This window comes from Ipomoea nil, unplaced genomic scaffold, assembly GCF_001879475.1.
Source record: "Ipomoea nil cultivar Tokyo-kokei standard unplaced genomic scaffold, Asagao_1.1 scaffold3069, whole genome shotgun sequence".
Taxonomy (NCBI): Eukaryota; Viridiplantae; Streptophyta; class Magnoliopsida; order Solanales; family Convolvulaceae; genus Ipomoea; species Ipomoea nil.
In genome coordinates, this window is record NW_017619497.1 from 1,514,559 (window position 1) to 1,526,979 (window position 12,421).

Here is a 12,421-nt window from a genome sequence, read left to right on the forward strand (position 1 = left end):
TTTTTTAATTCGCCGAAAAACGTCGTCGGAATTTGTTGACCGGTTATTCCAGGTGAAAAATCTGTTATTGACTTATTTGATTCAAAATAACAAGTCGAAGGGCCTAATTGCACATTTTAAAAGTTGAAGGGCCTAATTGCTCTTTTGCCTATAGTTCAAGTGTCTATTTGACTATTTTCCCAAAAAAAAAAAGAAAAAAAGAAAAGGGAGGTCTGTAAATTTTCATGCAATCATGCCTAACAAATGGGTTAGATGAGAAAGGAAAAAAAGAAAAGGAAGGTCTGTAAATTTTCATGCAATCATGCCTAACAAATGGGTTAGATGAGAAAGGGAAAAAAAAAAAAAAGAGGAAAAAGGTACAAATATGTCATCCAACTATTTTAGGGATAACAATTAAGTCATCAAATTTGTATAAGTTTTAAATTCATTCATGAACTTCAAAAAAAGTGCAATTAACATTTTTACCCGGTTAACAACATGTTTATATAATAAAATATAAAATTAAAAAAAAAAACAATTATTATCACTCTCTCTCTTCGTTACTGTCCTCCTCCATTTGGGGACTGACGACGGTGGCTTAGGAAATCGTTGGTGACGAGGTAGATTCTCCGGCGAACCTCTATGGTTAAAATTCTCTGGCGAACCTCTATGGTTAAAAGGGTCATTTTAATATCAAAGAGAGAAAAACTGTCATTTAAAATAATTGAAGGGGTAAATGTGAATATATGAATAACTTAGAGAAAAATATTTTAAGCCTATAATTAAAGGGGAAGAGATGTAATTTTTTCTTTTATTAAATAAATAAATAAAAATGGTGTCGGACGCGGCTTCGGCGGGTCCCACGGAACAGAGCTGGAGCCCACTTTCGTTCACAACATTGCGATCCTGTCTCCTTCTGATTTCTGATAATATAATTTTTCACGTAATATTTACAGCGTCCGAAAGTGAGAGTATATAAAGCACGCGCTGCCTGGCAGTCAACGTAATTAATACTTCTGGACACAAAGTCTAAGCAAAGGCTGCGCCAACGATGGGGAATTGCTGCTCCGACGTGGCCGGCGGGCAGGCGGCCGTCGGCGGCACCGGGACTTTCCAAAACAATCCGGCTGATGCTGCGAGCGACGCCGTCGATGCCTTCCTCAAGTCTCGCCGCTACCACGGTCTCTACTCTCAGATCGAGGTTCTAACTTACTATATACAAGCATACTTATATATCGCCTGCGTTGATATAGCAAATGAGTGTAATTGCAAATTCATGCTGAAATTACGGAGAATTGTAGTAGAATTGGCTGTTGAACTGGGAGTTCACCTGTCATTGTGGAGATTTATTTGATTTTTTGTAGCTAGCTAGTTAGCTAGTCTGCAATATTTGGAACTCGTGTTACAGATATGCAATTGATCAGTTCGTAGCTCGATTAAGTAGCGATTTCGATTTTCCAGATGTAGCACTAAATGATAATGCCTACTTGAGCTCCTGTCGAGTAGTTGACTTTTTCGTTTATAATTTGTATTATGTAAACTTTGGCCATTTCTGTCGAAGCTTTTCTGAAATGTTTAGATTGAAAAGAGAAGAGTACAGTCCATACAGTAGCCACTAAGCAAGCAGAAGTTACATGCTTGAAGAGGTGGCAGAGTATCTAGGGTAGTGGATGCTATATTAGAAGTGATAATGGAATATGGAAAATCTTCCATATTTGTTTAAGTGGGTACATTGAACATCCATTGAGCACTTTTTCAACAAGTGGAGAGAATGTTAGGATAGACTTAAGCCCAAGTGTTTGCCTCTTCACAAGAAGAAAGTAGGAAAAATAAATTGGAACTTGTGCCTAAATTAGCTCAATCATACTTGAAAGGGTGACATTATGGTCTAATTTACTAGCAATGGTGCATTTAAGACCATTATTGTTGGAAGAATGAAAGTGCAGACCTCCATTATGCAAAACAGCTTACCTTGCAGTTCCTAATAGATTTGTTACTTGTTAAATTTTAAAATAGTGCTGCTCTGAACTGAGGATCTTCTAGGTGATGAACAGAGAAATTTATCTCTGTATTTTTATAAAATGACATAACTACCCATATGGAATCATGTCACTCATGTGATAAGCACATGATATTGTTGAAAAACTTACCAGAATTTGCTAATTGTATGATGGAAGTGTAGGTTGCTTTTATTACATGCTAAATTGTGGACATGGTTATTAATTTTGAAAGAGACTAAACTATAGGCTGTTGAATAAAAAAGTTACCCTTGATATAATAATTTTAGTCTACCAAAACTGATATGTTTGAACATAAACTTGTGCAGTTATCTCTATCTGCCTCAAATTTGCGGGATCGTGATGTGCTTTCCAAGGTTTGTTTTTAGGTTTTTAACTACAAATATCGAGTATGATGTTATTTAGCTAGGTTTTTTTCTAGCATACATCTACAAATATTTATATGTACTTATTGTTGTCATTTCAAAGGTTCTAATTATATTAAGGCTAGGAAACCCAGTGGTCATTTCTATGATTCTTACTAGTTGAAGAGAAATGGTTAAACAATTCATGCTCACATTTGTTCTAAGCCAAATATGGAATTTCAATCTTGTGCAAAGTATTTTTTTATATTACCAATGCACTAACTCCTTGAATATGAAGCTTAAGAAATAGTTTCATGAAACTATGAAAAACTGTGAGGGATGTTTCTTGGTCAGTTGTAAATGTTATTTTGTTTGCAGAGTGATCCAATGGCAATTGTTTATTCTAAAGGAAGGGATGGCGTGCTTAATGAGCTGGGCCGAACGGAAGTGGTTTTGAATTCAGTTAATCCAAAATGGATTGCAAAATTTAACATCACCTATCAATTTGAGACGGTGCAGTATTTGGTGTGAGTCCTGACATTCAGAATATGATTTTGGTTGAAGAAATTTCCCGTTTATGATTTATCAGTATCATTTTCATTTCTTCACAGGTTTCATGTGTATGATGTTGACACACAGTTTCATAATCAAGATTTGAAGGTATTAGTTCTTTAGATCACTCACAAAAATCAAAATACAAATTAAACAAACAGAAATTTGGTCTCTTTCCACGAACAGAAAGTTAATCCTTTTGATTTCTGTCTGTTTATCCACCAATTTAGCTTCACATTGTTTATTAAGAGCTCAACAAAAACCTTGCCCAAGTCTTGTTGTGCCTCATGATCTTACTGTGATAAGTTGAGTGAACAGCTCTTGCTATTTGACATGTGTGCTCCTTTGGAGCACTTTTGTTTAAGAGTGTCTGTGGTCCTTTACTTCATAGTTGGTTCCACATGTACACCTTAATCCATACAAAATGAAATTTTAAGTGTTTCTATGCTAAAAGTATGAAATTATTTATTAAATAGCATTTACTTCATACAGATGCTTAGATTGGATGAGCAAGATTTTCTTGGTGAGGCTAGCTGCACACTGTCAGAGGTTTGGATTAATCCTAACTCAACAACCTTCTGTTAGTGTAATTATCATTACCCTAAATTAAGTTCAAAGAAAAGAGAAACATGCTTCAGTAGCATGGCTTACACATTTCTATTGAAACTTTTTGGATTAAATGTGCTGCTCGTGTGGCCATGCAGTAATATTAACAACCCTGAATCTGGTAGGGGTTTCTCTTATTATAAATGACTTTGCTGGAGGATATGGCCAGCATGGTATTGGCTCTTCTATCCTTCATATAAAAAAAAGATATAGTATTTAAAAATATTTATTACTGGCATTGCTTTAGCTTTTAATTATTACTCCATTTAGCTTTCTCTTGTCATGACATATTAACTCACTGTTTCATATTTTCCCTAGCAATACTGCAACAGTATGTGGCGTTAGAATCATGTGGCTGTTCATGAAATTTTTGTTATTTACTTATTTATTTATTTATGTTTGCAGATTGTCACAAAATCAAACAGGTGCTTGACATTAGACCTTTTACATAGATCTTCTGGTCCAACGCATAGCCAAAAGCTTGGCAAGCTCACTGTATGTGCAGAAGAAAGTGTCGCCTCAAAGACTACAATAGAGTTTATATTTCGATGTTCAGACTTGGAATCCAAGGATTTGTTCTCAAAAAGCGTAAGCACTCATTGACTTGCTTTCTTTCATTTTACCCTCTGACAGGATGCTGATACATCATGTGATCCACTGTCTCTGGCAGGACCCCTTTTTGCTGATATCCAAGACGGCGGAAAGTGGAAATGTTATTCCCATTTGCAAAACAGAAGTTTTGAAAAATGACCATAATCCAATTTGGAAGCCTGTTTATTTGAGTATTCAACAAGTTGGAAGTAAGGTATAAACCCAAATGAGATAAAGCTACCTTGCTAACCTCCCCTTGAAAAGATTGAATCTAAGATTGAGGCGAGGACACTCAATTGGGATATAATGCACATGGATCAAACCACACTAAAAAATTGAATGCAATCAATTAGCTAGTCTAACCCATAACCTTATAAACCCATGTGTTTCTCTCTTATTTTTCAATGTGGGACTCTTAACACTTGCTGTAGAAATGATCTTTGAAGCAGTTAGACAATTTTGATGAGCGCAAGGCTGCAGTATGCTTGCCTTAATTCAATGATATGCTGCTGTATAATTTGCAGTATACTACTGAATAGAATAAGGCACTACATGCTTAGACAGTTAGAAGTAGCTTTATAAATTTTGCCCATGCAGCTTTCTTCCCAGTTAAAATTGACTTGTCAATTGAATCCCTTTTGGATCATGCAGGACAGCCAATTGACTATTGAGTGTTACAACTTCAATAGCAATGGAAAACATGACTTACTTGGGTAAATATGCCAATTTCCTTTTTCATAGTATCCTTTCTACACCACTACAAATTCAACATCTCATATTGCTCCTTATATATGCTCAGAAAGGTTCAGAAATCACTTGCAGATTTAGAAAAATTACATGCTTCTGGGGCTGGGGTAAATTTCTTTGTACCAACTTCTATTGGACCTACTCCTCAAACTAAGGTAAAAACTAACTTAATTGGATAGATTGGTTACATTTTCAAGTTTTGGCCACTAAATGTGCTCTTTGACATAAATTCAGGTCTTAAAGAGTCAACTGTATGTTGAAAAGTTTACTGAGAAAATCCAGCATACATTCCTTGATTACTTGGCATCAGGTTATGAACTTAACTTCATGGTGGCTGTTGACTTTACTGGTATGTTTGAATTCATGCAGATATATATTTGTAATTGCCCCCAAAAGTTTATGACTGCTAGTCTCTAACAAAAACATGAAAATAGGAGTAGGATAATTTGCACGCAAGAAACAATTTTGAAGTTATTGGGGGGTGTCAGTTTTCCTCCAACCTAGATTTCAAGGGTGGAAGGGGTTAGTTGTTTCACTTTTTAAAGATTACTCAATTTTTTTACTATGCAATGTCCTAATAAATGCAACTAAGCAATTTCTATAATGGTGAGATCTACAGAATAGTTATTTATCAATTAGTTTTTTTTTTTTTGAATACTACGGACTCTACTCTAATGATCACCTCCACTGAGACTCGAACCCACAACCTCCCCTATGAGGGAGCAACTTGGTGCCATTGGACCACAAGGTCCTTGGCACAGAATAGTTATTAAATCTTACTGTAATACAAAAAAAAATGATGTTTCTGTACATGAAAATATTCCCTCGTGAAATTGTAAGTTCTATTTGCCTTTGGAATGAAACAAATAAAATGTCACTTTTCAACTTTTCCCCTCTAATCTAAAAAGATAAAGGGTTAATTAGAAAATAAAAAAATAAAAAAAGGTTAATCTATAAAGATAAAGGGTAAATTGGGAAAAGTAAATTGTTGTGTTTTAAGGATATTAAGGATCAAAATTTACCAAGCACCTTGTGTTTAGATGGCACCTTTGTGGCTCTCTTTGAGGGAAGGTCATAGGATTGAATCCCTGTGGTGGGATATTGACTCTTTGGGCTACAATAAAATAGATACTACCTTGTAATAGAGTCAATAGTACTAAAAAAAAAAAAGGATCAAAATCTATTAATGGGAAAACTATTTGCACTTTTTAGTCAAGTAAACAATGTATTGTAAAATATTTTACATTTGTTTTAAACTTAGTGGGTGGAGCAAGGGTTTAACAAAATATTATATTCATTATGTACCAATGGGGCTCTCCGAGAAACTAGCTAGGGGAGGGCTTCCCTGCCTAGCCCCTTCTGCCACTGCACAAGATCCCTTGACATGTACAGTTGATTCCTCTCACTTCTATTGTCTGTCTCAGCTTCAAATGGAAATCCACGCCTACCTGATTCATTGCATTATAATGATCCTTCAGGACGCCCAAATGCATACCAAAGAGTGAGTTACCATCAAGATTTAGAAGCTTCTGTTATTTTAAGTCAAAACATCTAACCAAATGTGTGTGTGTGTGTAAATTATAATTTCAGGCAATCACAGAGGTTGGAGGGGTATTGCAATTTTATGATTCAGACAAACGCTTTCCAGCATGGGGGTTTGGAGCAAGGCCAATTGATGGTCCAGTTTCACATTGCTTTAACTTGAATGGAAGCAACAGTTACTGTGAGGTAAAGTCTGTTACATGGAAAACATTTGGTTGACACACTTAATTCACCTTAAGTCTCTTAAGTTGTGTTTCATTTGCTATGCTATGTCTTACATGGAAATCTTTTCATATTTCAGGTCGAAGGAATCCAGGGAATTATGATGGCATATATGAGTGCCCTTTTTAATGTGTCACTTGCAGGACCAACTTTATTTGGGCCAGTAATAAATGAGGCAGCACAAATAGCAGGCCGATCTGCAGCAATAAAAGAGCGGAAATATTTTGTGTTGTTAATAATAACGGTATGCCTCTATTATTGAATGATTGTGAAATATCATTAGAGACATAATTCAAACAAAAATTTGAGTTGAAAATGAGTAATCTCATTCTAATAAATTGAATGGGACTGTCCACCCCTGTCCAAGCTAACTTTATTTTTTTTGTTCTCTAATATTTTATAGGATGGAGTGATCACAGATCTTGAAGAAACTAAGGATGCCATTATTAGGGCATCAGATCTTCCATTGTCAATTCTTATTGTAGGGGTGGGAGGAGCTGACTTCAAGGAAATGGAGGTATTCTTGTTTTCCTTCCCTTCATAATAAAGGTACATGCAGCCTTTTGTTTTACAAGAGTTTCTTTATATATATCAATCTCTATTTCAGATTTTAGATGCTGATAAAGGGGATAGACTCGAAAATTCTCAGGGCAAGGTCGCATCCCGTGATATAGTCCAATTTGTCCCATTACGGGAAGTGCAAAGTAAGTTAAAACATCGAAAGCTATGGAGCTACTAATATTTCTTCAAAATTACATGGACCAAACTGAGGCTTTGTTCTGCGGCTTTTGTGAAAACCTAACATTATATTACCTGATTTTGTTTTGCTTGAATTTTCAGGTGGAGAGATATCTGTTGTTCAATCGCTTTTAGCAGAACTGCCTTCTCAATTTTTGGGATATTGGCGTGCTCATCCAACTGTATAATCAGACTATGCAGTGTACATACAGAAATATTGAAAATGATTGCTATTTCAATGCTGGCCTGCAACTAGAATCGCCCAATATTTGCTTCCATTAAACCAATCCTTTTGAAACTTTCCAGGAATAGTGTGCACATGCATGTTCGATTTTGTTCATAATTTTACATGGTGATCTAAGTGAACAGATGGAGTTCCTCCCACGAAATTATATATCCGGAGACCAACTCATCAACCACGAATTGAAGAGCTTCAAGACTATTGTTCATAATTACATTGTTGGTTCATGCCTTTAATGTTGTCCATCACAGTGATAAAAATACAATTTATATTATTATTAGGATGGATTCATAGACTACCAATTTATTGTTATTTAGACACAGCTAGCTACCTGATGATGATGTTATTTTCGATCTGCTTTACCAGTCTATATTACTGGCTGCATTTACTTTACACGGTTTTGGTTTGGTTCCCAAGTGTAAATTGCATATCTAATTACTTTATTTACCGCTAATAGAGTTGGCCACCCAGTTCCCAAAAATGTATACGCTTAATTGGTAACCCATTGAGTTCAAATAGTAGTCAGGTCTGAATATATATGGGAGAAGGAAAAATGTTGCTTGTTTTCTCTTAAACATATCCACGGAATTTTGTTTCAAGTAATATAGTTTGTATTAAATATTCAATTGTTATTTTCATTATAGTTATTTGTGAATTGAATAATTGTGTTATGAATTAATTCATATAATTTGCAACGAGGTTGAAGAGAAAAATACATTTGCACAGGCACACTACAAGAGCACATCAAATTGATGGCATGTATCATTTGCACAAAATGATGAATATGTTATCGTGACTCAAGAACACTAATTGTAATCTCATTTTAGGAATAAGAATCACTTACCTCTCGATGAGAAGTAGAAACATTGGCATTGACATTGGAATGACTAGCAATAAATGCAGGCTCTTTTAGTGGTGGAATTGATGTTGCATGGTCGGTGCACAAGTGAACTACATTAGACATTGTTGGTCTATCTGTTGGAATTGTTTGAACGTATAAAAGTCTCACTTCGATGCACCATATAACTTTGAGAGAGTCACATAATTCTCTTATTGTTGGATTGACAAATTCAAGTGGTCTTCCCTCTTTCTAGTTTACCCATGCCTAATGCAAGAAGAACGAAAGAAACCATCATGTCTTTTTTCCTTTGTATACAAATTATATATCCCAATCATGAAGTTCTGAAATTGCGTACCCATCCTAGTAGGGTGTCTTGAAGTTGAGTCTGATGAAAAAATTCAAAGTTCTTTTGTCCACATGAAACAGTAAATGAAACAGTGATCGATCGAGAGTGGATTCTGGCTACACTTACTATGTTTTCAACCACATGATTTGTTTCCGCTTGAGTTTGGTCAAGTCCGAAAATTCTTGCCATTCCAAAGTCATATTTTGGATTTCATTGTTTCAAAAAGTAAAATGTTGCTTGCTTTTAGGTCTCGATGATTCGATGAATGACTTCTAGTCTAGAATACTTGTGAAGATATAAAATTCCTTGAGCAATTTCTTCTATTATCTGCGCGCGTGTGCTCCAATCTAAATGATGTTTCTCCAATGCCAAGATAATAGATATAATATGATGAGTTCACTCTGATACTTCAAAGCCATCTTCTAATTTTATCCGTGCATCACACGAGCATTGCACGCGCATCACTCGAGTAATTGGACAAGTATTTATTCAAATTTAAATAAGATAACATTAGAAATCATAATCAATACTACTCATTTGTTTGCCTTAGCAAGTCAAATTGATGGAATGTCACACAAAGAGAGTAGATCATGTCGTTGACAAGCGGCAAGAATACCCATACATCATGCCTTAATTAAGTCCCAACAAGTCTAACATCATTGTCTTTATATGGTTAAGGTTTAATGGTGAAAAGAAAATCAATTTGTCTTAGAAAAATTAAACTTTATCATTATATTATAATCTGTCTTTTGAAATTAAAACAATTTCATATCAATTTTATAATTTTTAACTTCTTTTGCAAATTTAACCATACATTTCCATTATAATAAGTATAAATGTCAAATAAACATTCAAACTATTTACAAAATAACTAAATCGTCAAATTATAAAAACTATGTTATCGTGACTCAAGAACACTAATTGTAATCTCATTTTGAGAATAATCACTTACCTCTCGATGAGAAGTAGAAACATTGGCATTGACATTGTAATGACTAGCAACAAATGCAGGCTCCTTAAGTGCCGGAATTGGTGTTGTAAGGTCATTGCTTAACATGAGAACTACCTCGGTCATAGTTGGTATATCTCTTGGGATTGCTTAGAGGCATAAAAGTCCCACTTTAATGCACCTTACGACCTTGAGAGAGTCATACGATGCACTTATTGTTGGATCAACAAATTCAAGTGCTCGTCCCTGTTTCCAGTTTTCCCAAGCCTAATACAAAGAAAACCAAAAGAAACCATAATATAATGCTTTTTTTTTTTCTACCCATCTTAGTAGGGTGTCTGCAAGTTTAGTCTCAAAAAATTTAAAGTTTTTCTGGCCACTAACAATTTTTTAACAGCAGCACTCCAAAATTGAACACATTAGACTTCTCAGAAAACTGGCCTTGCATCACATATTCCGGTGAAATGTTGCCACTATGGCAAAAAGATATTAGTTATAGAAGCATTAGCCGTAGACAATGAAAAATAAGGTTATCAATTGACTCGAATATTTATCAGTAGTGCGGGTTCAAGTTACACTTACTATGTTCCAACCACATAGTTTGTTTCTGCCTGAGTTTGGTCAATCCCGAAAATTCTTGTCATTCCGAAGTATGATATTTTGGGCTTCATTCCTTCATCAAGTAAAATGTTGCTTGCTTTTAAGTCCCGATGAATGACTTTCAGTCTAGAGTACTTGTGAAGATAAAGAATTCCTTGGGCAACCCCCTCTATTATCCGAAACCGTGTGCTCCAATCTAAACTATCTTTTAAGAATTCATCTGAGAGAAACATAGTGATTTCGTTAATTGGGGATTTAAACTAGAGACTTAAGGCTCCCAGCAAATGAAATTTTTCAGAAATTAAGTTTTAGAACACGTACCAAATAAGAATGTGTCTAGGCTTCTCTTTAGCAGGTATTCGTAGATTAGTATTTTCTCTTCATCCTCAGTGCAGCAACCCAATAAGCTCACAAGATTTGTATGTTGTAGCTTGGCAATCAGCTTCAGCTCGTTCATGAACTCCTCCAGACCTTGCGATGATCGCTTCGATAGTATTTTAAGGGCTACCATCCCGAGTGATACGTGTGCGATGTGCGTGCAATGCGCGTGCGATGTGCGTGCAATGCGCATGCGATGTGCGTGCGATACGTGCAATGCACGGATAAAATGTATATTAGTGGTTGCATTTACACGGTTTGGTTTGGTTTGGTTAATCCAAGTGTAAATTGCATATCTAATTACTTTATTTACCACTAATAGAGTTAGCCAAGATACTCAACCCCCAGTTCCCCAAAAATGTATACGCTTAATTGGTAACCCATTGAGTTCAAATAGTAGTCAAGTCTGAATATGGGAGAAGGAAAAATATATGTTGTTTTCTCTTAAACATATCCCCGGAATTTTGTTTCAAGTAAATATAGTTTGTATTAAATATTCAATTGTTGCCAAGCAGTTGTGGTCAAAAGACACCTCTGTAACTTCCCTTGAGTGAAGGTCACAGGATTGAATCTCGGTGGTGGGGTATTGACTCTTTAAGCTGCATTAGTTAATAGAGTTAATAGTATTAAAAAATAATCAGTTGTTATTTTCATTAGTTATTTGTGAATTGAATAATTGTGTTATGAATTAATTAGATTAATTCATATAATTTGCAACGAGGTTGAAGAGAAAAATACATTATTCATACAATTGGGTCTAGACATTAGTTTTAATTTTTGTGAGAGACAGGCAGACAGTCATGTGTTTGGCTTGCAAGTCAAATTGATGGAATGTCACACGGCGAGAGCAGATCATGTCGTTGACAAGCGCCAGGAATACCCATACATCATTATCTTTATATGGTTAAGGTTTAATGGTGAAAAGAAAAATCAATTTGTCTTATAAAAATTTTATAATTATATTATTCTATCTTTTGAAATTAAACAATTTCATACCAACTTTATAGCAATTTTTAACTTCTTGTGCAAATTTATATTAATTTTTAACTTCTTGTGCAAATTTAACCATACATTTCAATTCTATTATAATAACTTTAATGGCCCGTTTAGTTCACGGAATAGGCCGGGAATGTCATAGACTCATAGCATCCCCAGTAATGGGCCTATTCCTTTGTTTGATAACTGTTTCTATTCCCTCCAAATTTCAGTAGTTATGTCGTGCAACCGTGTGCACCATGTATGTTACACACGGTTGCAAAATGACGTCGTTTTGACTAAAAAAACGCATTTAATTTTTTAAAAAAAATCAGTTTCGATTCCCCTCAACAGCATTATTGTGGATATATAGTTATGAATTTGTGGATATATAGTTATGAATTTATGGATATTTAGTTCATTCACTGTGGATATTTAGTTCATTCATTGTGGATTTTGTGTTATTCATTCACTGTGGATATATAGTTATGAATTTGTGGATATATAATTATGATATATAGTTATGAATTTGTGGATATATAATTTAAATTATGCACAAAAAATGCTATTGCCGAGAATCGAACATGATTTTTTTTTTTATATAAAAAAAAATGGGACGCGCGTTTTTAGTCAAAACGACGTCGTTTTTGCAATCGTGTGCACCATACATGGTGCACACAGTTGCACAGCATAATTTGCGTCTAAATTTATTCCGTGAACCAAACGGGCCATAAATGTCAAATAAACTCTCA

General features: G+C 35.0%; 2 protein-coding genes across 3 annotated transcripts; one reads left to right on the forward strand and one right to left on the reverse strand.

The window, feature by feature from the left end:
* Nucleotides 1-966: 966 nt before the first annotated feature.
* LOC109165487 (protein BONZAI 1-like) lies at nt 967-7,973 on the forward strand. Of its 2 annotated transcripts, XM_019314274.1 has the most exons (16): nt 967-1,180; nt 2,306-2,353; nt 2,720-2,868; nt 2,953-3,001; nt 3,386-3,442; nt 3,905-4,087; nt 4,170-4,304; nt 4,742-4,803; nt 4,890-4,992; nt 5,072-5,186; nt 6,262-6,338; nt 6,428-6,565; nt 6,681-6,845; nt 7,005-7,118; nt 7,209-7,305; nt 7,442-7,973. In XM_019314274.1, the coding sequence occupies exons 1-16, from the start codon at nt 1,031-1,033 to the stop codon at nt 7,525-7,527; spliced, it is 1,728 nt and encodes a 575-aa protein (XP_019169819.1). In that variant the 5' UTR covers nt 967-1,030; the 3' UTR covers nt 7,528-7,973. The 2 variants fall into 2 exon arrangements, with proteins under 2 accessions (XP_019169819.1, XP_019169820.1); XM_019314275.1 differs by lacking the exon at nt 3,386-3,442.
* A 287-nt stretch (nt 7,974-8,260) lies between these two features.
* On the reverse strand, nt 8,261-10,360 carry LOC109164737 (cysteine-rich receptor-like protein kinase 10). Its single transcript, XM_019313287.1, has 6 exons — nt 10,299-10,360; nt 10,135-10,189; nt 9,898-9,983; nt 9,720-9,816; nt 8,425-8,670; nt 8,261-8,311 (listed from the first exon to the last, which is right to left on the reverse strand). Exons 1-6 carry the CDS (start codon nt 10,358-10,360, stop codon nt 8,261-8,263), a joined length of 597 nt encoding a protein of 198 aa, XP_019168832.1.
* Nucleotides 10,361-12,421: the final 2,061 nt, after the last annotated feature.